Source organism: Pogonomyrmex barbatus, unplaced genomic scaffold (genome assembly GCF_055798465.1).
Source record: "Pogonomyrmex barbatus isolate J1 unplaced genomic scaffold, ASM5579846v1 scaffold8, whole genome shotgun sequence".
Lineage (NCBI taxonomy): Eukaryota > Metazoa > Arthropoda > Insecta > Hymenoptera > Formicidae > Pogonomyrmex > Pogonomyrmex barbatus.
The window spans coordinates 3,511,693-3,537,073 of NW_028297182.1; the positions used below are offsets into that span (position 1 = coordinate 3,511,693).

Consider the following 25,381-nt stretch of genomic DNA (forward strand, 5'->3'; position numbering starts at 1 on the left):
ATTTGTATATTATATACATAGAATCTCTGCTTTAATTAATTAAAAATACAAATTACTTTCTTATACTTCTTATAATTTAAATTATAGCAAAGAAAAGTTTATGATTCAAAATTTATACCTTTTTCATTCTTTTTATGTGGCTTGAAGTTCAAAATATACATCGAAACTGAAATTAAAAAAATATTGAGTGTAGTAAGTGTAGATGCAGAACAAGTAAATATGAGATCGTATACTGACCTACTTTATCCACGATGTATTCACGATGTATTTGTAACTAGTCATCGCTAGGTGGACTGCAAACTGCAACAATTGTTGAGTATTGCGTATTATTGCCAATTATTGGAGCAGCGATTATCTTGTGTTAGTTCGTGTTGCAAGCTCGTGGCCAATAAAAGAGGAGAAGAAAATTAGGAGCATTGCTCCTTGTTTGGAGCAATTGATCTGTCAGGAGACCGGCATCGAATTATTGTGTCGGATCGAAAGAATTATTTATAATTGTGTAAGTATTATGTTGCAGAAAATGATATTAATATTACATTTCCTTATTCCTTAAGATATTCCGTAAGGTATTTCTATAAATAAAGTATAATTGTAGCTTATATCAACTTACACATATAAGAGAAATAACTTTTTTTTTATAACATTTATATTTTTGTTTTTAATATATACAATTACATTTTGTATTCTGTATTTTAATAGTGTACGTTCTCCTTTTTAATTTATCACATATTTAACATTATTTTGTGTATGCAATCTTATTTTCTTATTTTTCAGAAAAATGGTTGTAAGATCATATCAAGAAGAGCTCAAATATTTAGAAAAGATAAATGAATGTTGTTGGAGAATTAAAAAAGGCTTTCAGCCTAACATGAAGGTAATTTTTTTATATTTCATATATAAATGCAAGACATTAAAAAAAATATATGTGTGCCAACAATTTTATTACCATTATTTGTATGCATTTTATCATATAAACAAATTATGATTTAAGGTTGAAGGAGTATTTTATGTAAATAATACATTGGAGCGTTTGATGTTTGATGAATTGCGCAATGCATGTCGGCCAGGTGCTGTTGGAGGTTTCCTGCCTGGAATGAAACAGATTGCTAATGTTGCAGCTTTACCTGGTATTGTATGGAGATCTGTTGGATTACCAGATGTACACTCTGGATATGGCTTTGCTATTGGTAAAATATATCATCTTTTATTTTCTTTTATTCTACATTGTAGAATAATTTACAATCGTATTAATTATATTAAATGAATAAAATAACAAATTAAAACTAATAAATTATTATTATTATAAATGATTATTACACATAGGTAATATGGCAGCGTTTGACATGGATGATCCACAGTCAATTGTCTCACCTGGTGGCGTAGGCTTTGATATTAATTGTGGTGTTCGTCTATTACGAACAAATTTATTTGAAAAGGATATCTTACCAGTGAAAGTAATATTAACATTATTTTCTCTTTAATAATTTATTGTATATATTTATTATATGCATAATAAAAAAATCTTTGCTTTAGGAACAACTTGCGCAAAGCATGTTTGATCACATTCCAGTCGGCGTTGGATCTAAAGGAATCATACCAATGAATGCACGAGATTTAGAGGAAGCATTAGAAATGGGAATGGATTGGTCTTTGAGGGAAGGTAAACAACATGCATTTTACGAAATTTAATTATTCAAATAGTTTTAATCATACTCAAAATATTCATAAGAAATTATCACTTAGGTTACATTTGGGCTGAGGACAAAGAGCACTGTGAAGAATATGGAAGAATGCTCAATGCAGATCCATCAAAAGTATCAATGAGAGCTAAGAAACGTGGACTTCCTCAAGTATATATCTAATTAATAAATTATTTATAATAAATTATTTAAATAAAATAGTGATTATTTAAATAGAGTAATTACATACATAAAATACAACATATGTATTAAAAATGTATTTAAAATTAGTTAGGAACATTAGGAGCTGGAAATCATTATGCAGAAATTCAAGTAGTGGATGAAATATATGACAAATGGGCTGCATGTAAAATGGGCATCGAAGAAAAAGGACAAATTTGTGTTATGATTCATTCAGGGAGCAGAGGATTTGGTCATCAAGTTGCTACAGGTTATATATTATACATATATTTTTTATTTTCCTTTATTTTCTTTTCTCTCTGACATACGTTTAGAAACTATTACGAAGATTATACAATGTTTTAACAAAATAATATTTCAGATGCACTTGTTCAAATGGAAAAAGCTATGAAACGCGATAAAATAGAAACCAACGATAGACAACTTGCATGTGCTCATATTAAATCTCAAGAAGGTCAGGATTATTTAAAAGCAATGTCAGCTGCCGCCAATTTTGCATGGGTTAACAGAAGTTCTATGACGTTCCTTACTCGACAGGTATTCTAAAGAAATATATATATTGTAATTATAATAAAAGTACAAAATAATATATGATATACTTTTTTATAGGCATTTGCGAAACAATTTAATTTATCTCCGGACGACTTAGATATGCATGTTATTTATGATGTATCTCATAATATTGCCAAAATAGAAGAACATATAGTTGAGGGAAAACAGAAGACACTTTTAGTTCATAGAAAGGTAATTGTTTATAAGATATATATTACAATTGAACAAATAATGAATAGTTTTAGTGCTGATGTAACAATAACATAAATACAATCATTTAAATATAATCATATAAATATGTTTCTTAATATAATAAAAATATATTTTATTTGAAGGGATCAACGAGAGCCTTTCCACCTCATCATCCTTTGATTCCTGTAGATTATCAATTAACCGGTCAACCTGTTTTAATCGGTGGTACAATGGGTACATGTAGTTATGTTCTGACTGGTACTGAACAAGGTATGAAAGAAACATTTGGTTCAACATGTCATGGTGCTGTAAGTAAAAGTATTTTATATGAATTTTATTTTTTATATTTATATTAATCTAATTTAAATTTTATAAATAGCTTTATATGAACTATATCTTTATAAAATAATGATACAAAATATTTCTTTTCTTATATATAAAAAATATATGTACAGGGCCGTGCTCTCTCGAGAGCGAAATCACGTAGAAATTTGGATTATATGCAAGTTCTGCAAAAGTTAGAACAATTAGGTATATCTATACGTGTTGCTTCACCAAAATTAGTCATGGAAGAAGCACCAGAATCCTATAAAAATGTAACGGACGTTGTTGATACTTGTCATGCAGCTGGTATTTCTAAGAAATGCATTAAATTACGTCCAATTGCGGTTATTAAAGGATAATTCACAAAATATTTTGACAATTTTTTTTATATATGATGATATATAGTAAATATATTTGCCAAACACTAAAGTTAATATATTGGCTAATAAAATTCAAATTGTGTTTGTAAAAATTATATAACAACATTTTTTTATAAATTGTAACATATATTTTGCATGGAATTATGTAACTGTTGATTAACTGTTGATTGTTACATTAGCTTTTTGTACTTAATGTCATGAAGTCATAATTACCAATACATTATATACCTAATGATATTAAAAGATCTATATGCGTTATAAACGCTAGTAGTTATTAAAATAAATTTAATATTAATCATAAAATTATATATTACATCACATATACACATCACAAACTATACATATAATAGGAGGAGGAAAAATAAAGAATAAAATAAATTTTAAAAATATTTCGTTAGCGTTTTATTAGATAAAATGTACAATTACCTATTTTCGTAATAAGAAAGCTATATTAGACTAATTCGTTGACTTTACACAGGAATTAAATTCGTAGCATTACATTTAACAAATCCTCCACTGACTAGAGAAAATAATACAGGAAAGACACATGAAAGGAAGAGACAGTCCCGCGTTTTCATTTGCAAGTAGATAATGGAAGCAAACCATCACCATAAATAGTATATATGTATCATGACTTGTGGTGTATAACAGTGACTTGTTGTTCGAACCCTTGAAGAGAGAGTACAAAGAAACGAAATGATAGTCACTGGAGGAGTTGTGTACAGAAATACAAAACCGACCAGTAGGACGAATGGTCTGAGATGCATTCCACGTGAATTATAAAAATTTATGTTATTTATAAAATATTACTCTAAGGGACTTATGATAGGTGATAATCAGGAGAAGGTTCAGCTACAGATTCAGTAGTGAACAAAGGGTTTGGGAACTCTGGTGGGTGTGGCAGTGGTCCAGCAGTCTTTGGCTGACGTCGATACGCCATAAGCCAGCATGACACAGCGATAGCTACGGCAACCAGTGCCAAGAGCGCCGTAATTATCAACGCTATGATAAAGCCGACCATAGAAACACAGATATCTTCCACTCTTTGTGCTGAAGGAGCTGGAAAAGATATTTAAAAAGGAATATTTCTTTTATCTTATTTAACGCGTAACGATTATTGTTTTTTTCTACACATGTCACATCTTACCTTCAGCTGGATCTGCTGTATACCTTTCCTCTCTCCTTTCCAGAGTAAATATTAAGTTCGATTGTATGGTTATCTCTTCACGAAGTTGACCTTCAAATCCATCGGATACACTTAGAGATGTGTCGTTAATAACGGAATCAACGTCTCTGCGACGACGGCCAAATGCATTGTAACCGCGACAATTTACCTGATAATTAGAAGATAGAAGAGACACATTTTTATTATCGAAATTTATTTTGCTGCCTATGCATACAAAGTGATTGCAAATCATAAGTGATTATAATACTTACAGGTTGACAGCGTCCAAAGCATACGCGTATATTGCACTGGAATCTTATATTGTCGCTGCTGGGGAACTTGAACGCGTTAAAACTAGCCATTAGGGATTGAGTCTCAGGATTTTGTTCCCATTCTCCGAATATCGTGGGATCTGTCGCGCAGCCATTCTCATCCGTTACGATGTACTCGTTCTCCAAGTTATCCTCCATAGTTTTAGCGACGCAATTTCGCGCGAATCCACCGTAAATAGCTGCGAGATATTATCATTTATTTTCACATTTTACAACAAGAACAGACGAGTAGTAATTCGAGTGGCAATTCCAAAAAATTAATGTGCAAAACATTATTACAAATTACAACTTAATACTCACTTGAAGGTTGAACTTCCACTTGGAGCATTAAATTGTCTCCAATTTCGGCCGAGTTAATTTCATTTCCATTCTGAGCAACTATTTTCATTACGCATATAGGTGGAGGACCAGTATTAGCAATTGTTCCAGCAGTCGTTAACATGGAGACGTTAAAGCCGAGGGTAACATTTTGTTCTCCAGTCTGGTATATACATTTAATATGATAAGCTTGTGCCTTATAAGTCATCAATTTCGGATGTTTCTGTATGACAAACACAAAGCTAGCTTGTCCCTGAAAGAAAAATGAAGATCATATGGATACTTATCAATGCAGCAAACCATTAATATGGATTACAATATAACGTCATTCAACTAACATTCACATGTATAAGTCCGCAATTGCCAAAGGCAACTTTGAACGTCTCTGTTTTGTGATCTGCATCAGCCGGTATCGAGACAACTCGTCTGCACTGTTCATCTTTGCTGCGTCCTTTAACATACAAAACCCCATCAAAATCTTGATCCTGCAAATGTATTACGACTTGCACTCCATCCGACAAACAGCTCACGTCCATTCCCGGTTTGGGGAAATCTGTTCGACCATCTTTTCTGTTATCTAAAAAATAAAAAAATATTATGTTAACATTTTTCAAACAAATATCTCCTCATATTGATCATTAACTTATCATTATTTATAAAACATGCATTAAAAAACGAAAAAGTTCGCAAGTTCTATTAAAAAATTGTACATATTATACATATATGTCGAATTCTTCTGTGAGGATCTGTAAATTGATAATCAAGATAACAAATTTATTTTTAACATACAGCATTGGGTGTACGGATTGCCCAAGTAGCCATTGACACAGATGCAGACAGCTTGATGTCTGGTAGTGTTGCAAAGCGCGTGTACACCGCACTGTTGTTTCTTGCAGGGATCTTGGCAGGTACGGGTGACTTTATCGCAGTATTTGTCATCAGCGCAGTCATCGTTACGTCTGCACTCGATTATACTGAAATCAACTGAAATCAACCGCGACGATAAATCATCAAGATGATGAGGGGGAAGAAAGACAATTCTCGAGTACACGAAATTGAACGAAATCTTACTCTGTCTGCAATATCCGTTGGTATCTATTCCGTATCCGTACTGCGTTGGACACACGCAACGACCGTATTCGTCTATACTGAAGCCCTTTTCTAAGTCGCACACGCAGTAACCTTCCTCATTTATCACCATGTTAGATTGCCTCTGACAAGGTATACATATGTCGTTCACATCCTTACCGAATCCAATCGGGCAAACGCAATTGCCGTACTTATCACGGATCTGGCCTTTCCCGATCGGGCACGCGTCCGCTAAAATAAATGATTTAAATATTTTAATATTCTGATTTCCGAATATAAAAAAATAATTTAATTTTTGCATCTCTGATCGATGTCTGATAATTACATAATGGGTCACAACGAACAACTGCGTTTCCACGGTATCCTGGAAGACATTCGCATATCATGGTCCTGATCGGACTGGTATCCAAGACCTTGCACTCGGCGTTAATACCGCATGGTGAAATCTTAGTGCATGGATTGATACATTGTCCATTGAAGCACGCAGTTTGGGACGGGCATTCATTATCCGCTTTGCACTTCTCTTTAACTACAAGAAGAACGAGAGATTAAAATAAAAAAAGTTGATATATTTGATTTTGACAAAACAAAGTATTAATTTTGATTGATGTTTCATTACCCTCGGTACATCCTGTCTTGACGTCGCCAACATAGCCAGGCGGACACGCGCATTCCACAACGTGATTATAAACGTTGCAGTCCATGATACCGATGCACGGGTTCTGCGCGCAAGGATTTTCGCAGCGGTTGTTGACGCAAGCCTTGTTGGTGGGACAGTCCGAGTTGGTTCTGCATCCTAGCAGGACGCAGGAGACCCGCGGATTGCCACCAAAACCGGGTGGACACTCGCAGATAGCCTTGTGATTGATACCGTGGCACACGGCATTCTTGCCGCAGGAGGCTACAGACGGCGAGCACGCCGGCACGCAGTTGCGTTGGACGCACGCGTGCGAACCGCTGCAATCGCCGTCCGTTCTGCATCCTACAACTAAATATCAAAATATCAAGATTATCAAGTCATCAGAACTTTGTTTATTAATTTATTAATATATCTCGGAATGAGGAAATTAACGGCTTTTCCCAAATGGAAACGAGTAGTCTTACCCCTTGTACAAAGAACATCCGGATTTCCATCGTATCCCAGGGTGCACGAGCATATCGGTTTATGATTGATGACATTGCAGACGGCGTTGGGTCCGCACGCGCAGGGATCCCTGCAGATCGCGTTCACGCAGGACCGTTCCGAAGGACAATCGTCGTCCTTGGTGCACTCGATCTTAAGAATTGGCTTGGTGGCCCGGCAAGTACCGCTACCGCTGCTTACGTATCCGCTCGGACACACGCATACCATAGTGCGTATCGGATGTGTCGGCAGGACCCGGCACTCGGACGGCTCGGTGCACGGGTGTATGATCGGGCATGGGACCTGGCACTTGTTGCTCAGACAGGCGAGCATGTCCGGACAGTCACTGTCCTCTCTGCACTCGGGCCTGATTTCCGGCCTGCAATTGACGTACGGGTTTCCGGTGAAGCCTGACGGACAGCGGCATATCGGCAGGTGGTTCAGGACCCTGCACTCCGCGTGGGGCGAGCAGGGGTTGTCATGGACGCAAGGATCGATGCACTGCATGTTGATGCACGAATGATCGCCCGGGCAGTCGCCGTTGCTGTAACAGCCGATCACTCGGCAGCGGTCCAGGGGATTGCCGTGGTAACCCTTGCGGCAGCGACAGTCAGCCACGTGGTTGTTCGGGAAGCACTCGGCATTGGTGCCGCATGGGTCCGTGATCAGGCACGGATTCACGCAGTTGTTATTTTCGCATGCCTTGTCCAGCGTGCACTGACTGTCGTGCCGGCACTCGACGGAGTGGCAAGCGATCTCGGGATTGCCCTGGTAGCCTTGCTCGCACGAGCAGATCGGTTTATGATTCCTCACGTAGCAGGCGGCGTTGGTACCGCAGTTGCAGGGATTGCGACATTGTCTGTTGATGCAGGCCTCCCGATCACCGCAGTCGTCGTTCGTTGTACACGTTCCGATGACCGTTAGTTGTACTACAAAGTTTAAAATAATTTGTGGATTAATTTTTTTTAAAAGTAAAAGTTTTCAAGATTTTCAAGATTGTTTATTTTCAACAATTATTTTTATAGAAATTGACTTTGAATAGCATTTAAACTCTACTTACTTGGCCTGCAAACACCGTCGACATCGGTGATCCATCCCTCCGGACACGTGCAAATCATGGTCCTTACGGGTACCGTGTCGAGAACGTCGCAACGAGCGTTCTCCAGACACGGTTTGATGATCGGGCAAGGATCGATGCATTTTTCTCGGATGCACACCAATTTGTCCGAGCAATCAATGTCGAATCTACACTCGGGCTCCTCGATTTCGTCCACTAGACGTCGCTCACAATAGGAGAATGGATTTCCCAGGGGAATATTTTCAGGGCAGCGACAGTACGGCACATGATCCTGGACGTAGCAAACCGCGTTCTGTGCGCAGGGTGAACTCTCCGCGCATGAATTTATGCAACGGCCCTCGTTGCAAGCCAGATTGTGGGGGCAATCGTAGTCCGTGTTACATTCGACTCTCTCGCAATGAATCTGCGGATTGCCGTTGTAGCCCGGACCGCAACGACAAGCCGATCGATGATTCTTGCCATAACATTCCGCGTTGATGGCGCATTTGTTGTCCAAGATACAAGGATTCACGCATTGTCCGTTGTAGCAAGCGCCCGCGTAATCGCACTCGCTGTCGGATTCGCAATCGACTGAAATAAATACAATTGCAATTAGAGATTTGCTTTAAAAATTGGGATTATTTAGATGACAAGATGGATCCGTACATTAACAACTTCTTCAACGAGAAAAATTATAAAAAAGATAGGACAAATGCAACTTACGTTTGAAGCATCCCAATTGAGGATTTCCAGAATAACCCGGAGGACATACGCAAGAAGGATAATGATTTACGACGTTACACTTGGCATTGGGTCCACAGTTGCAGGGATTAATGCACGCGCCGTTGACGCACGCATAGTTTCCTGCGCACTCGCTATTCGACACGCACTCAGGTATGATTTCCGCTGCGATAAAAAAATATCACAATTTAAGAAAAAAGTTATATAGATACACACAGATATTTTTTTTTTTCAAAATAAAATTTTCATCGGTCACGATTCTTACGTGGTATGCACTTGGTCATCGGATCGCCGATATAGCCGATTGGACACTTGCAGACCGAATTGTGATCGTCGACGTGGCACAGAGAGTTCCTGCCGCAAGGCTCGCCAGCGACACATGGATTTACACAGAGCGAATTTATGCATTGCTTATCGCGCGCACATTCGCTGTTCGAGTAGCATTCTGGTCGGGGTGCAGGCAATGGAATAACTGGAACTGCGATAAAAAAAAGGAATTATACGTCTTTAAAGATAAAAAATAATAATAAACGAAAAACGCTCCAATTAACAACTTTGCATTTACCTCTCGCGCATTCAATGTAAGCGTTGCCAGTGTAGTCTTGAGAACAGAAACAGACACCAGTGTGAGATGTGGATTTACATTGTGCGTTAAGACCGCACTGAGTCGTTAAGCAGGCAGCTATGCATTTTCCGTCCAGGCACGTCTCGTGGTTAGCGCAATCTTGATCCAAATGACACTGCACGTCGTCCAACACTGTAACGTATTTTATTGTCAGTTACAAAGGCAATTAAATAATAATACGCAAAATGTTACGTATTGATAAAGTTTGTAAGATCGACACGTACCAATCGGCTTGCATTGACCATTGATATCGGTGATCGTGTTCGGTGGACACAGACAGATCATCGTACGAAGTGGTTCCGTATTCAGAACTTTACATTCCTGTTCACTGGTACACATACTAGAGGATATGCATGGGTCTTGACACTTCGTGTTGATACAAGCCAGGTTCAATTCGCAATCGCTGTCCTGTGTGCACTCCAACTCGATTGAAGGTTCACCTAAGAATCATACAAATATATCACATGAGATGTCTCAAAACTGTTCTTCTCAATGCCATTTTATTTGTCGATCTAAAATTAACTCTTTTCCAATAAAATTACGCGCAAATAACATTTTATGAACAATCAACATACCGATGCATGTTACGTATGGATTTCCGGTAGTACCCGGAGGACACGTGCACTTTGGCTGATGATCGCGCGCGACGCAAATCGCAGTGTCGGCACAGGCATCTTCGTCACAAACCGGTCTACAGACCCTGTTCAGTCTGTCGCAGGCCTCGCGATCGGCGCAATCTTCGTTGTAATGGCAGATCGCGGAGATGCACGCCACACGCGGATCACCTTGCGTGCCTTGCGGGCAGATGCATTGAGCTCGGTGGGACACCGCTCTGCATTCCGCACCCCGACCACACACGACGTCACCGATGAGACACGGAGTAACGCAATTGTCGTTCCGGCAAGTCTTGTCATAAGGACAGTCATTGTCCGTCTTACATTCCGCTGAAAATTATAACGCGATGAATGAGTGCAATTTCCCGAAGTAATAAAAACTTCTAAATCAGTTTTTCAAGTTTCGTCCTTTTTTTGCCTCTAATTTTAATAATTATCTTAATTGAGATGATTTGATCAATTAATTCGATATTTCAATAATTATGTTTATTATCTTGAAATTTATGTATATATTTTGTTATGTGTTAATGTGAAACACTATAATTTATAAAAATTAGAAAATTAAGAAACACTCACGTCTGAAGCATTGAGCTTGCGGATCACCCGCGTAACCGCGTTGGCAATGGCAAGAAGGATGATGATTGATCGTGATGCACTCCGCATTTAGGCCGCAACGATTGCTGGAGCACGGATCTTGACACAGTTGGTTTATGCACGCTTTATCGGATGGACATTCGCCGTTTGTTCTACATTCCGGAAGAACTATATTTTCTGTGAAGGTATGAGGCAGCGATGTAAAAGACGCGCAATCATTTATGTACAAGAAACATAAACACAAAAAGAAGCGGTACGATACCTTCGTAGCAATTTATAAATGGATTCCCGACATATCCGCGGGGACACTGGCATGTGCGGCGGTGGTTTTCGATATGGCACTCTGCATTTCGTGCGCAAGGATTGACGGTGCACGGATTGATACAACGGCGGTTTAAGCAGGCCATATCCGGTGTACATTGCGAGTCACTTTCACATATAGCAACAATTTGTTTGTCCACTGCAAAATATTCACAATTTAATTCTGATTTAATCCATTCAATATATATAATTAATCAAAATAATTTTTCTTCGGAATTTTTCAAAAAGCTTTATTTTTTAGAAAAAAGATATTTGTTTTATTGTATATAGCCATATTTTTTTTTTTTTTATATTAATGTATATATTTATTCGAATAAAAGTTTACCTGGCACGCAAGCAACGGTGGCATCGCCAGCAAAGTTCGGCAGGCATTCGCAGATCATTGTTCTCATCGGTAGAGTATCTACGACACTACATTTAGCGCTAACAATGCATGGTTTTGTTTCTGCGCATGGATCTTTGCAAATACCATTGAAACATGCCAGTTTGCTGGGACAGTCGGCGTCGACTTGACATTCCGGCTGTGGTTCTAATAGATCTGAAATAGCAAGAAACATTTGTATAAAGATATTATCAAATCGTAATTGTTTGTATTTTGACAATCCTCTCACAACAGTCTATTCATCTTCAATCATCTTCACTTGTTAAATATATTTTCTCAATTTTATTAAGAGTAATATAACAATAATGTAATGTTTTCTACGTGATTATTTTTCTCTTATTCTTCTCATAGAACAAAATATTTCTTAATTGTCCTTGATTCATTTTACAAAATCTTTTTATCATATTAAAACAAATTACTTACCCACAAGACACAAGGTGTAAGGATTACCCATGTAACCAGGTGGACATTTACATATCGGTCGATGATTAACGACATTACACAATGCTGGTGGTGGACAGTTGCAAGGATTGACGCATCTCAAGTTGCGGCAGGCCAGGGACGGAGCGCAATCATTGTCGTTAGTGCACTCAGGTCGGTCGCATATTTCATAGGGATTACCAGTATATCCGTCAGGACAATAGCATCGAGTCTTGTGATATCCGTCAGCGGTACACAATGCGTTGATACCGCATTGTGTAACCAGACAGGTGTCGACACACTCATTGTTGATACAAGATTGAACCAATGCGCACTCGTTATCGCTACGACAGCCAACTACAAAAGAAAAATTAACAAGTTAAATATCACAGAAAAAGTTATAAACTATCAACTAAGTATATTTAACGTACGTTGATGACAGTATTGCTGAGGATATCCGGTAAAGCCGTCATTACAGACGCATATAGCCCTGTGCATTTGCACGTAACAGCGACTGTTAAGGCCACAAGAATCGAGGATACATGGATCAACGCACTTTTGATTGAAGCAGGTCTTGTCATTCGAGCACTCGGAATTGTGCGTGCACTCCGGAATTGGTTCTACAAAAATATTATTATTTGAATTTTATATACTGATAAAAAAATAAAATAATTTTTTTGGCTACCGCTGGAATAAGCTCCTTTGTTTATACTCTCAATTTATTTTATATACAGAATTTAACTGTTATTATTAATTCTTTAATTCAACATTTTAATAACATTGAATTTTTTTTTAATCATTCATGAATCATCTTAAAAAAATAGATAATTTATTTCGATGTATCACCTTCAAGAGCTGGAATTGTACATTGTACTCGCGCATTGCCCGTGAATCCAACTGGACAGGAACAGATTGGCTTGTGATTGACGGTCTGACAGATGGAATTGATGCCGCAAGCACCGATGCAAGGATCTCTGCATTTTTGCGAGAAGCAGGCCTTGTCGCGCGGACAGTCTGAATTGATAACGCATTCAGGATAGATGCAAATCGCGACGCCATTTCTCATCCTACACTCGCCGTTGTAATTGCAAGGCGACGGATTACACGGATCAATTTCTAAAACAAAAACGGATGTTTCAGAACAACGGAGAAAACAATTAAAGGATAATATATTTTATATTAGACTTGATATTTACCGATCTTTGTGTAACACTCCTCGAAGGGATTGCCGATTAACGGGGATGGACAGCTGCAAAGTGGACTGTGATTGATCGTCTTACACACCGCCTTGCTGCCGCACACATTCTGAGAACAAGGATCTCTGCATTTGCTCTGAATGCAAGCTTTGTCGCCCGGACAGTCTGAACTGAGGACACATTCCGGATGACAACCGGTTACACTCGTTGGAACGCCTTGCAATCCGGGTAAACACTTGCAAACTGCCTTATTGCCAATTTTGTCACAAACAGTATTCGGACCGCACGGCGAAGGGTAGCACGGATCCGTTTCCTTAAAGTCTTGAACACAAAAAAAAAAAACCAGAGCAATTAATAAAAAATTTGTCGCAGGAAAAAAAGATGCAGCTTTAACTCTTTTTTTGTTTTGGGAGATTTTTAATTTTTTCCTTCAACGCGAGAGATAGATGGCGTAAATTGAGAATAAATTATACCTTTAACGGGGACTTGGCAGAGCGTAAAAGCGTCTCCGATGGTCGGCAGAGGACAGGAACAAATGGGGACGTGATTGGACACGGTGCAGATCGCGCCGATGCCGCAAGTGCCAGGACAAGGATCTTGACATCTCGTCTTTATGCACGCCTGCGACTTCGGACAGTCGGTATTCACGAGACACTCGGGCTGACAGCCTTGATACGGATTGCCCCTGTAGTTCGGTATGCATTCGCAAATGGCCGTGTCGAATCTCTCGTGGCAGTACGCGTTTATTCCGCACGGTGATGGACTGCACGGTCTAGGCGGTACCGTTGGTGCTGGAGTCGCTAAAATGACAACAGAAAAACACACAATTAATATCACAGTCATAGCTACGTTTTAACATTCTTGCATGCAACGTATATCTATAACGTACACCATGTAAATTAAATCTAAACGAGTATAGCGAGATTTGCATATAAGACAAGAATAAATGTACATGTTTGTTGCATGCATCGTACATGTCTTCTGTACATGTAAAAGTGCAACATGTATATAATACATATGTTCAAAAAAAAGATCTTTTGCGCATGTCGGTGATATGACAAGTAATCGAGTATAGTATTTGAAAAACGATGCAAGATCGGTCCGTGGTAAATTGCAAAGAAACCGCAAGGTGTGTGCCGCTTTTTTAAATACATTCGTTATGTACAATATATAGTATTTACAGGATCTAGAGAGCAAAAGAAATCAAGATTTACAAGATTGAAATGCTGATTGAACAAGATGCCGGAGTAATATCCATCAGTGATACGGGTAAAGATATAGCGGGGATTTTCTTACATATTATCTCAGAGCAAACTGTGAATGGGTCTCCAGTGAATGATTCGGGACAGGTGCATCGGGCTTGGTGCAAAGTGACTTGGCACAGTGCATTGAGTCCGCACGATCCATTGCACGGGTCGGTACATTTCTGCTTAATGCATGCTCGATTGGTGGGACATTCGCTGTTTACATGGCATTCGGGTCTACAATTAGGTGGAGATCCTATGAAGGTGGGCAAACAGGAGCAGGAGGGTGTATTATCGGCAGATACCGCGCACTGCGAGTTCAATCCACATGGTGAAGGGTAACACGGGTTCCTGGCGGGTTCTACTTCCGGTGTTGCTGGCGATAGAAAAAAAGAAATTCATTATTCGTGTCAAAGTCAAGGAGGAGATGTTCCCGGCAATGCAAACGGTCAAAGAGTCGCTGCAAGAGAACGGTCCAAAAAAAAAACGTCTTCTAGATCAGGACGTTAAATTTTAAACGCCTACGCAACGTCTCTCAAGTGTTTGCGTTGTCCGGAACACCCTGAACGGTTACTTACTTATGGGGAAACAGTTGACGAACGGGTCACCGGAATGCTGATCGGGGCACCTGCAAATTGGATTGTGATTCCGCACGACGCATAACGCGTTCTGGCCGCAGGCGTTTTCACAGGGATTGCGGCATCTCGTGTTCACGCAAGCCTTGCTCTGCTCGCAATCGGTGTTAACGAGACATTCGGGTCTGCAGCTTGGCGGGATTCCAAAGTAACCAGGTAGACAAGAACAAGAGGCCTGCTCGCCGAATTCGCGGCAAACGCTGTTGGGTCCGCAGGGGGAGGGCTCGCAGGGTTTGACACGTGCTATCGAGACGTAGAGTGAAATTAAAGTGCTTCTTTCAATGGTAAGGCTTTTTTCGGAAATAAATGGAGAGAAAACTCACGTTGCACACGCCTACAGAGGGTGAACGGATCGCCTTCGTAATCCTTGACACAACTACAAGTGGCCACGTGATTAATGACCGCGCATTCCGCATTCTGGCCACAAATTCCGACGCAGGGGTCCACGCATTTGTTATTCGCGCAAGCTCTGTTGTACGGACAGTCAGAATTCTGCACGCATTCCGGTCGACATTCCTGATATGGATCGCCGCGATATTCAGATATGCAATTGCAAATTCCATTTCCACGGCACTCGGCATTGAGCCCGCATGGCGACGGGTTACATGGGTTTGATATTACTGTAGGGATTTCTGTATCGGAAGAGGTAAGAGAGTGTGAATTTAATATCCGTTTTACGCTGTTAGCTCATATAAGAAATATATGGACAACAATATGGCAGAAACGCTTACGCATAGGCGCCAGATAACAATTGCTGAAAGGATCGCCCGTATATCCATCAGGGCAGGTGCAAGCCGGGGTATGATTGATCACGGTGCACAGAGCGTTAAAATCGCAAGATCCAGGACAGGGGTCTCTGCATTTTTCTCTGATGCAAGCCTTATTGCTGGTGCAGTCAGAATCAATTGAACATTCGGCACGGCAATAAGGTGGCGATCCAATGTAATTGGGCATGCATACGCAAGACGGATAGCCCCCTCTGTCTTGACACGTAGAGAACGGGCCGCAAGGTGACGGGACGCAGGGGTTTACTTGTAGCGGTGGTGTAGGCATCGCTGGAATAAAATTATATAACAATCTCCGTACTCACGACGGCTTTCAACGACACGCGGATTGTATTTCTCACGCGGATTGTATTTCTGCCAAGACTTACGGGGCATGTCGAAACACTTGACGAAGGGATCTCCAATCTGACCGGATCCGCAACTGCAGAATGGGCTGTGGGACAGGGTGTCGCATTTGGCGTTGATGCCGCATACACCTGGGCACGGATCGACACATTTCTGATTGACGCACGCGCGATTCATAGGACATTCTGTGCTAACGACACACTCGGGTCTGCAATCGGGAGGTATTCCTTGATAGTCGAGTAGGGAGAAACAGCTGGCTTTTCCGTTTACATTGAGACATCGACTGTTCGGACCACATGGCGACGGCTGACAAGGATCACCTACAGGCGTTGGAGCTGTGCGAAATCGATTGAGAGGTGAAATAAGCCGTTTCTACAAACAATTAATAACGACGAACGGTGCCTATGTCCACTTACGAGTTTCTTGCATGGGTTCGCAGTATCTGAATGGTTCTCCCGTGTATCTCGGTTGACAGCTACACGCCGGTATGTGATTAATGACTTCGCAGATCGCATTGACACCGCATGTACCCGGACAAGGATCCTGACACTTATTCCTTATGCAAGCGCGATTGGACGTACAATCGGAGTTGATTATGCATTCAGGTCTACAACCCTCGTATGGATTCCCGTAGAAATCGGGTAGGCAAGTGCAGGAGGCCGAGCCAGAAATTTCACGACACATAGCATTTGCGCCGCATGGTGATGGTTGACACGGATTTAATGGCACAAGCGACGTGTCGACTAAAATTAAGGTTCGTACATTTAACAACGACTACCAAACTTTTTCGCAATTATTGGATGCCAATACAGAAAAAAATATGACAAAAATAAGATATTTTCTATAATAATCGCTACATTTCTTTGAAACTTACTTGGTCGGGGATTGCACTGAACGAATGGATCGCCAGTAAAGTCATTGGCGCAAACACACATTGGGGTATGACTGACTGTTCTGCATTCGGCATTTCTGCCACACGATCCCGGGCAAGGGTCACGGCATTTCTGATTAATGCAAGCCTGTTGACTGGGGCATTCGCTGTTACTGACACACTCCGGTCTACATCTAGGCGGGGTGCCCATAAATTGGGGCAGACACGAGCACGATGGAGCGCCATTGAGGACTCGACATACCGCGTTCGGGCCGCAAGGTGAGGGTTGACAGGGGTCTACTGGTGGCTGTGGTTTTTCCGCTGTAATTTACAAGGTGTTACGATTGTCTCGATATAATATATATTACGACACTAAATCTCTAATTGCGTAAAATTCTTACGTTGGCGAATACATTGAACAAACGGATCTCCGGTGTACAGGGGCGGGCAGTTGCATATCGGGTTGTGATTCACGACGGTACACTGGGCGGTTAATCCACATGCACCGAGACACGGGTCGATGCACTTCTGATTGCTGCAAGCTCTGTCGCGAGCACAATCGGAGCTTATGATACATTCCGGTCTACAAGACGGCGGGGCACCTCTAAATCCAGCGATACACGCGCAAATCGCCTGGCCATTTGACGCACGACAGTGACTATTTGGACCGCACGGAGATGGATTGCACGGTTGTTCCACGATGGTCGTTTCTATTTTAATAATAATTGTTACGCATTTGTGCTAAAATATTCCCAAAGCGAATATTTTTGTTTGGGGCATACGAACCTTGAATGGGTGTGCACGAAACGAATGCGTTACCGGTCATGTTTCTCGGGCAGCTGCACATGGGCAAATGATTAACAACGACACATTCCGCGTTAACGCCGCATGTTCCAACGCACGGATCGCGACATTTGCGGAGCATGCATGCCCTATCGCGGGGACAGTCGGTGTTAATCACGCATTCCGGTCGACAGCCGGCATACGGATCTCCAAAGTATTCGGGTATGCATGTGCAAATTCCGTTGTTACATCGAGCATTCTGACCGCACGGTGAAGGGTTGCATCGATCTGGGGGAGGTACTGAAATATGCACAGGTCAAATTGCAGAGATTTAAAATAATAAGTGACATTACTGTCTAATAATGAAAAAAAAAATGAGATTCTTACGAGGTATCTGAGGCATCACGTTGCAACTGACGAATGGATCACCGGTGTATCCTTCGGGACATACGCAGGACGGCGTATGATTAATCACCGTACAGCGCGCCAAGAGGCCGCACGATCCTGGACAGGGATCTCTACATTTTTCTCTGATACAAGCTCTGTTAGCGGGACAATCCGAATTTATTGAACACTCAGGTCGGCAGTTAGGTGGAACACCCATGTAATTTTGCATGCAACTGCACGCGGGGGCATCACCAATAGCTCTGCACAAAGCGTTGGGACCGCAAGGTGAGGGCAAACATGGGTCCTTCGGATATTCAATTTCTGGTTTCGGAACTACGGAAAATAGAAATATCGATATTCTTCTTCGTGTGTACAAAAATAAATGTGATTAAGTTAGAAACTGATAAGATCAGTTGTTTGATCTGTTTCTTTAAGATAACCAATTTTTAAATTTCATAAAGAAAGATATCGTATTCTAAAACGTACTTGGCATTGCGAAACAATAGATGAACGGATCGCCAGTGAAACCGTTGGCACAGACACAAATGGGGCTGTGATGTACAATCTTGCATTGAGCATCGCGGCCGCAAGTGCCAACGCACGGATCTACACATTTTTGATTCACGCATGCTCGGTTCGGCCCGCATTCCGAATTTACTAGACATTCCGGTCTACAATTTGGCGGAGTTCCGATAAACTGGGGCAAGCAAGAGCAGACGGCTTGACCGTTATTGTCGGTGCATTGACTGTTGGGACCACAAGGGGAAGGCTTGCACGGTTCACGTTCGGGAACTATAATAATGAAATTCATTCATAATGCGACTTTCCTTAGATGCCTCCGTTTGACTTCTTTCTTTTGTACTGGTTTAATGTCACTTACTGTCAAGAGTTTGATAAATGCAATTTATATACGGATTGCCGGTGTAATCAGGGATACAAGTGCAAACAGGGACATTGTTGACAACTTGACAATTGGTATTGGTGCCGCATGAGCCGGGACATGGATTCTGACACTTCGACCCGATGCAAGCTAAAAGTGCGGGGCAATCTGATGAAATAGTACATTCAGGGCGGCATCCATCGTAGGGATTTCCAATATACTCGGGCAAACATGAGCAAGAACCAACGCCGTTTTGTTCTCTACATATGGCGTTTGTTCCGCAAGGGGATGGTTGACAAGGCTGAATCGGTGCCGGTGGTTCGCCTAAAAAAACATAGCTTTATTCTAACATTCTAGATATGTTTAAGCAATAGCAATAGTACTCGATTATATTTCCATAACTGTGATGTTAATGTAATAATCAAAATATAATATTAACAAGAGTCATTATTGATAGGCATGAACAATGGCTATTCGATCAACATGATAACCATAAAAAAGCTAATTAAATAAAAATCAAATCTGCAAACTTACTACTGGGCATAATAGTACATTGGACAAATGGATCTCCTGTATAACCGGCACGGCACGTGCAGGTAGGCACATGATTAACAACGAAACAATTGGCCAGAGGGTGACAAGATCCAGGACATGGGTCTCTACATTTACGATTGATGCACGCCATTTGGCTTGGGCATTCACTGTTGCTAACGCACTCCGGTCTACAGTTCGGTGGTGTTCCAATAAATTCCGTCATACAGGAGCACGATGGGGTATCGTTGATGACCTGGCATTGAGAATTAGGACCGCAAGGTGACGGTTGGCACGGGTTTATCGGTTTTGGTACGTCCTCCGCTTTAAGATAAAAAAAAAAAAAAGTACAAATTGCTATATGCCGGATACGAGTACGCGTCGACTAATGTTTGGCAGCAATGAGAGGAGAAACCTACGTCTTGGTATACAACGTACGAACGGGTCGCCGGTAAATATGGCGGGACAGCTACAAATCGGATTGTGATTCAACACTTGGCAACGAGCGGATATACCGCATGCGCCAAGGCAAGGATTGCCGCACTTCATGTTGATGCAAGCTTCGTTCAGCGCGCAATCGGTATTGACTATGCATTCGGGTCGGCAGGCGGGCGGATTTCCTATGAATCCAGGTATACACGTACACACTGCTTGATTATTAAAGCTCTGGCATCGACTGTTTGGACCGCAAGGCGATGGGTTACATGGGTTCTGGACGACAGGTTCTGCAATGGCAATTATTGTCGAAATCATGTTCTTTGAAGAGATCTTCGGGTAGACAAAATTTTTCTACGCTAGAATGATTCTTGTGTGCAAATGGCACGCTGAATTATTCTGGAATTTTACCTTGAACCACCGGATAACACGCTGCAAACGCATTACCGGACATTCCGTCTGGGCAGGCGCACATTGGCGTGTGATTTATGACCGTACACTTTGCGTTTTGCCCGCAAACTCCAGTGCACGGGTCAAGGCACTTGTTACGAACGCATGCCCTGTCTAATGGACAGTCTGGATTTTGTACGCATTCTGGTCGACACGCGGTATAAGGATCACCTTGATATTGAGGCAAACAGGTGCAGGTACCATCGCGACACACCGCGTTAGCTCCGCACGGGGATGGATTGCAAGGATCTTGTGGTACAGCTGCAGCTGCAAATGTCATCTTAAATAAGCATCTCTACTTTTATAAAATTTACAATACAAAATAAAATCTTTTGAATTTTATATTTTAAAACATCCAAATGTGTACCGTTATTTTGTAATAATCATCATCATTCGATAAAAGTACGGAAGAAATATTCGATTATATCGAATAAAATTATTGTAATAAATTTATATTTTTAATTGTCAATGTTGCAATTGTAAAATGCTGAAATTATAAAAATATATATATATATATATATATATATATACATAATTTATTTACACTCGTTAAGGAAAATTTGAATCTACGATTCCTCTTCTTTCTTCTACCGATATGGATGATGTATCGCAAAATAACAAGGATAAATGCTTACAAGGAGGAGGTTCCGGGAAGCAATTGGCAAACGCATCTCCAGTGTAACCCGTCGGACAGAGACAGACGGCCATGTGATTAACCACAAGACATTGGGCGCCGATACCGCACGAGCCCGGACATGGGTCTCTGCATTTTTGTCTCAAGCAAGCCTGATTGCTGTTGCACTCGGAATCTACGGTACATTCTGGCCGACAATTCGGAGGACTACCGATGTAATTTTCCAGACACGTGCACGTCGGCACGCCCGAGTAACCGCTATCACGACAAGTGGCAAATGGACCGCAGGGAGACGGAACGCACGGATTTTCTGGCTGAGGGGTATCTTTATCTATGACTGAAATGAATGTAAAATGAATAATTTAGGGCTATATCTGTAAATTTGTATCGTAACTTTACGACACACACACACACACACTTTGATTGAAATTAAATTTGGATATGCAATGACACATTAAACAATTCGTATTCTCTCAGATTGGTATCTCTCAGCGTACTTACTCGTTTGGAAGCACGTTACGAAGGGATCACCGGTAAAACCTTGATTACAACTACAAATCGGGCTATGATTAATCACTTCGCATCTCGCGTTGATGCCACAAATTCCAGGGCATGGATCAACGCATTTGCGATTCTTGCACGCACGATTTACAGGACAGTCGGAACTGACGGTGCATTCCGCGCGACAATTCGGCGGGGTTCCGATAAATGTGGGTAAACAAGTGCACACAGCTTGACCATTTAATTCGCGACATTGACTATTAAGTCCGCAGGGTGAGGAACTGCATGGATTACGTTCTACAGTTAAAAGAGAAGATTTTAAATTAGATTTCGAGATGCGATAATTCTAGATGGTTAACAAATAAATGTGATCATTGTGCAAAACTATTAAAAGTTATATTGATAATAATTTGTTTGTGCGTGAAATGTATTTTACAGACGTAATTAATTTCTTTTTAAATGAACGTAAACTGGAAGTTAAGTATCCCGATAAAATGCAAATTAATTATCAGATCAAATTGAACGGCGAGTCTTCTAAGAATTTTCTAAGAATTACTTACGCGTATCTTGCACAATTCTGTTACAAGAAACGAATGGATTGCCGCTGTATCCAGGTTGACACGTACACAACGGCGCATGATTTACCACTTGGCAAATTGCGTTATACCCGCAGAAACCTGGACAGGGATTCTGACATTTCGATCCGACACACGCTCGATCTGCGGTACAATCGGAATTTATCGTGCACTCGGGTCGACAGCCTTCATATGGATTGCCTGTATAATCCACTTGACACGTGCAAGAACCAACACCGTTCGATTCGCGACATATCGCATTAAAACCGCACGGTGATGGAATACAAGGTGTTGGTTTTATAACATCTATAGCAGTGCCTATAAAAAAAATATCAGATTCATTTTCCGTTTTTTAAGGCCAAATCAGTCATGATTTTGATAAATCATCGATATAATGATCACAGAGAATTCAATCACAGATACTAAAAGTTTGCTAAAAGCATAATTGCTACAATAGCACACTTGACTTCGATAAGTACAGCATTGAAGTTGTAATAATAACAATAAATAAATTATTGCTATAAGTTACATGTATATAAAGTATGACAAAAAAATAATATGTATAAATATAAATAAAATACATAAATAATAATGTAATATTTTCATCTAATTCCAATTAAATTTGATCTTTTAACAAGGATTTGATAATTTAATAAAAATTTATCAAAGCATCGGCAATCAGAAATGTACTCTGTGATTCTACGGTACCACACTGCTTCTTGCACTTACTCTGTTTAGGGTTACATAATATAAATGGATCCCCTTCGAATCCGACAAGACAAACGCACATAGGTGTGTGACTTATTACTCGGCAATCAGAATTAATACCGCAGGAGCCTGGGCATGGATCTCGGCACTTTTGATTAATGCACGCTAATTGCGTGGAGCACTCGCTATTGCTAACACATTCTGGCCTACAATTTGGAGGATCGCCAATAAACTCTGGTAAGCAAGAACACGAATATGCATTGTTTATAACGTCACATCTACTGTTAAGTCCACACGGAGACGGAACGCAAGGGTTAACGGGCATTGGAAGTTCTGTCGCTGTAGAAGATAAAAAAAAATAGAAAGTGCAATGTTTCTCTAGTACAACAAATATCATCTAACTAAGCGATCAATTCTTGATTTTAAATTACTCACGTTTTGGGATGCACTGAGTGAAGGGATCGCCAGTCAATTCGGAGGGACAAGAACAAATCGGGTTGTGATTGACCACAGTACATTGAGCTCTGATGCCACATGTTCCAGGACAGGGGTCTATGCATTTCTGATTATTGCAAGCCATATTGGCGAGACAGTCGGAACTAATAGTACACTCGGCTCGACAATTAGGTGGCGCATCCAAGTATCCACGGAGACACGAGCAGACAGCTTGATCCTTTATCCTTCGGCACTGACTGTTTGGTCCACAGGGTGACGGGTTACATGGATCTTTCGGTATCATATCTGTATAAATGTTAAAAAGAATACAATTACAGGGGAGGGGGGGGGATTACAATATCGATCATTATTCGTGACACATCTATTTAATTGCTCGAGTAAGTACCCTGTATCGGGAAGCACTGTATGAACGCGTTGCCAGACATTCTTTGTTCGCAAGTGCAGACTGGTACGTGATTTACGACGGAACACACGGCATTAAGACCGCAAATTCCAAGGCCGCACGGATCTCGACACTTGTTCTTAATGCAAGCCCTGTCTCTCGAACAGTCTGAATTCAAGATACATTCTGGACGACATCCAAAATATGGGTCCCCTTGATACTCGGGTAGGCAACTACATACACCGTTAAAGCATTGCGTATTTGCACCGCAACTTAAGCATGGATCCGTCGGTTTGACTGTTGTCTCTGAGGAAATAATGTTTATCGCTCAGTTTTGTGACAAAGCTTAATTTAAATGAGATAGATAAAGATACATAAAGATACATAATTCTCAGATCTGTCAATTTTTATTTTAAATGATTTTTTTTTTTTTTTTTAAGTATTTTCCTCTCTATCTTACCTTCCTCGGGAATTGGTCTACACGCTACAAATGGATCCCCAGTAAACCCATTGGGACAAGAACACGTGGGTGTGTGACGAATGACATTGCAAGTTGCTCCTACTCCGCATACTCCATCGCAAGGATTTCGACACTTTTTCTGTATACACGCCTGACTAGTCGAACATTCCGGATTAACTAAACATTCGGGCCTGCAATTGGGCGGTGTTCCTATATATGACAACAAACAAGCGCAGGACGCTTGGCCGTTAATATCACGGCATTCTGAGTAAGGCCCGCAGGGTGAAGGCGCGCAAGGATTCACAATTGGACGAGGCTCTTCCTCTTTTGCTACAGACATACAAATGTATCCATTACGCACTTTCCATTGAATAATGTTGTAATTTTCAACGTTTTAATTAAAGCTTCCAGAAAAATAAATAAAGAGAAGATACTCATCTGATACGATAGAAAAAAAGTTACTAATATTTAAAAGATTTTGTTTTAAAATAAAAAGCTATACGAAGCAAGAAAATATGTTTTCTGAAAAATACATATTTGGAGAAACTTGAGAAAATATCTCTTCGATTTTTGAACAGTTAATTTTGTCCATTTGTTTGTTACGATTTCAATTTACGAAAATTCTTACGTGATTCAAAACAGGCAACAAATGGATCGCCAGTAAAGCCAGGCGGGCATGAGCATATAGGATTGTGATTGATCGTTTCGCATCTCGCATTGGAACCGCACAAGCCAGGGCAAGGATTGCTACATTTGTACTTGACGCATGCCAGATTGAAAGCGCATTCGGTACTGATGGTACACTCAGGACGGCAGTTTGGTGGGCTGGCCACCCATTGAAAGTCGGGTAAGCAACTGCAGACGCTCGTGTTTTCTACCACGCGACACACGCTGTTGGGCCCACATGGTGATGGTTCGCAAGGATTACTAACAGCATTTTCCGCTTCTAAAAATTTTACGTTTTACGAACGAATCGCAATTGCGTTTTGCTATTAACCGAACAATTATGATGAA

General features: G+C 40.7%; 2 protein-coding genes across 2 annotated transcripts in view; one reads left to right on the forward strand and one right to left on the reverse strand.

Annotated features, from left to right (window-relative positions):
* Nucleotides 1–293: 293 nt before the first annotated feature.
* RtcB (RtcB RNA ligase) lies at nt 294–3,717 on the forward strand. The gene is made up of 11 exons (XM_011647709.3): nt 294–499; nt 775–874; nt 992–1,187; nt 1,324–1,454; nt 1,534–1,660; nt 1,744–1,850; nt 1,971–2,130; nt 2,242–2,417; nt 2,490–2,624; nt 2,768–2,932; nt 3,080–3,717. The coding sequence occupies exons 2-11, from the start codon at nt 779–781 to the stop codon at nt 3,305–3,307; spliced, it is 1,521 nt and encodes a 506-aa protein (XP_011646011.2). The 5' UTR covers nt 294–499; nt 775–778; the 3' UTR covers nt 3,308–3,717.
* The window catches only part of dpy (fibrillin-like protein dumpy), a 97,267-nt gene continuing 75,592 nt past the window's right edge, over nt 3,707–25,381 (reverse strand). Inside the window, exons 90-136 of the mRNA XM_089084159.1 lie at nt 24,996–25,313; nt 24,368–24,697; nt 23,911–24,213; nt 23,505–23,810; nt 23,091–23,408; nt 22,347–22,679; nt 21,787–22,083; nt 21,287–21,622; nt 20,613–20,918; nt 20,186–20,491; nt 19,770–20,090; nt 19,236–19,559; nt 18,842–19,147; nt 18,356–18,688; nt 17,972–18,268; nt 17,587–17,895; nt 17,189–17,506; nt 16,731–17,057; nt 16,338–16,649; nt 15,916–16,239; nt 15,508–15,816; nt 15,128–15,427; nt 14,602–14,925; nt 13,779–14,105; nt 13,306–13,626; nt 12,956–13,225; nt 12,541–12,729; nt 12,113–12,466; nt 11,633–11,845; nt 11,249–11,446; nt 10,969–11,163; nt 10,354–10,722; nt 10,003–10,218; nt 9,719–9,910; nt 9,419–9,631; nt 9,136–9,318; nt 8,416–9,003; nt 7,337–8,284; nt 6,852–7,220; nt 6,558–6,761; nt 6,215–6,463; nt 5,933–6,127; nt 5,482–5,720; nt 5,126–5,396; nt 4,766–5,004; nt 4,476–4,662; nt 3,707–4,387 (exon numbers count right to left, since the gene is read on the reverse strand). Of these exons, the coding sequence (XP_088940285.1) occupies nt 4,149–4,387; nt 4,476–4,662; nt 4,766–5,004; nt 5,126–5,396; nt 5,482–5,720; nt 5,933–6,127; nt 6,215–6,463; nt 6,558–6,761; nt 6,852–7,220; nt 7,337–8,284; nt 8,416–9,003; nt 9,136–9,318; nt 9,419–9,631; nt 9,719–9,910; nt 10,003–10,218; nt 10,354–10,722; nt 10,969–11,163; nt 11,249–11,446; nt 11,633–11,845; nt 12,113–12,466; nt 12,541–12,729; nt 12,956–13,225; nt 13,306–13,626; nt 13,779–14,105; nt 14,602–14,925; nt 15,128–15,427; nt 15,508–15,816; nt 15,916–16,239; nt 16,338–16,649; nt 16,731–17,057; nt 17,189–17,506; nt 17,587–17,895; nt 17,972–18,268; nt 18,356–18,688; nt 18,842–19,147; nt 19,236–19,559; nt 19,770–20,090; nt 20,186–20,491; nt 20,613–20,918; nt 21,287–21,622; nt 21,787–22,083; nt 22,347–22,679; nt 23,091–23,408; nt 23,505–23,810; nt 23,911–24,213; nt 24,368–24,697; nt 24,996–25,313 (14,225 nt within the window). The 3' untranslated portion in view covers nt 3,707–4,148. The remainder of the gene's footprint in view (nt 4,388–4,475; nt 4,663–4,765; nt 5,005–5,125; nt 5,397–5,481; nt 5,721–5,932; nt 6,128–6,214; nt 6,464–6,557; nt 6,762–6,851; nt 7,221–7,336; nt 8,285–8,415; nt 9,004–9,135; nt 9,319–9,418; nt 9,632–9,718; nt 9,911–10,002; nt 10,219–10,353; nt 10,723–10,968; nt 11,164–11,248; nt 11,447–11,632; nt 11,846–12,112; nt 12,467–12,540; nt 12,730–12,955; nt 13,226–13,305; nt 13,627–13,778; nt 14,106–14,601; nt 14,926–15,127; nt 15,428–15,507; nt 15,817–15,915; nt 16,240–16,337; nt 16,650–16,730; nt 17,058–17,188; nt 17,507–17,586; nt 17,896–17,971; nt 18,269–18,355; nt 18,689–18,841; nt 19,148–19,235; nt 19,560–19,769; nt 20,091–20,185; nt 20,492–20,612; nt 20,919–21,286; nt 21,623–21,786; nt 22,084–22,346; nt 22,680–23,090; nt 23,409–23,504; nt 23,811–23,910; nt 24,214–24,367; nt 24,698–24,995; nt 25,314–25,381) is intronic.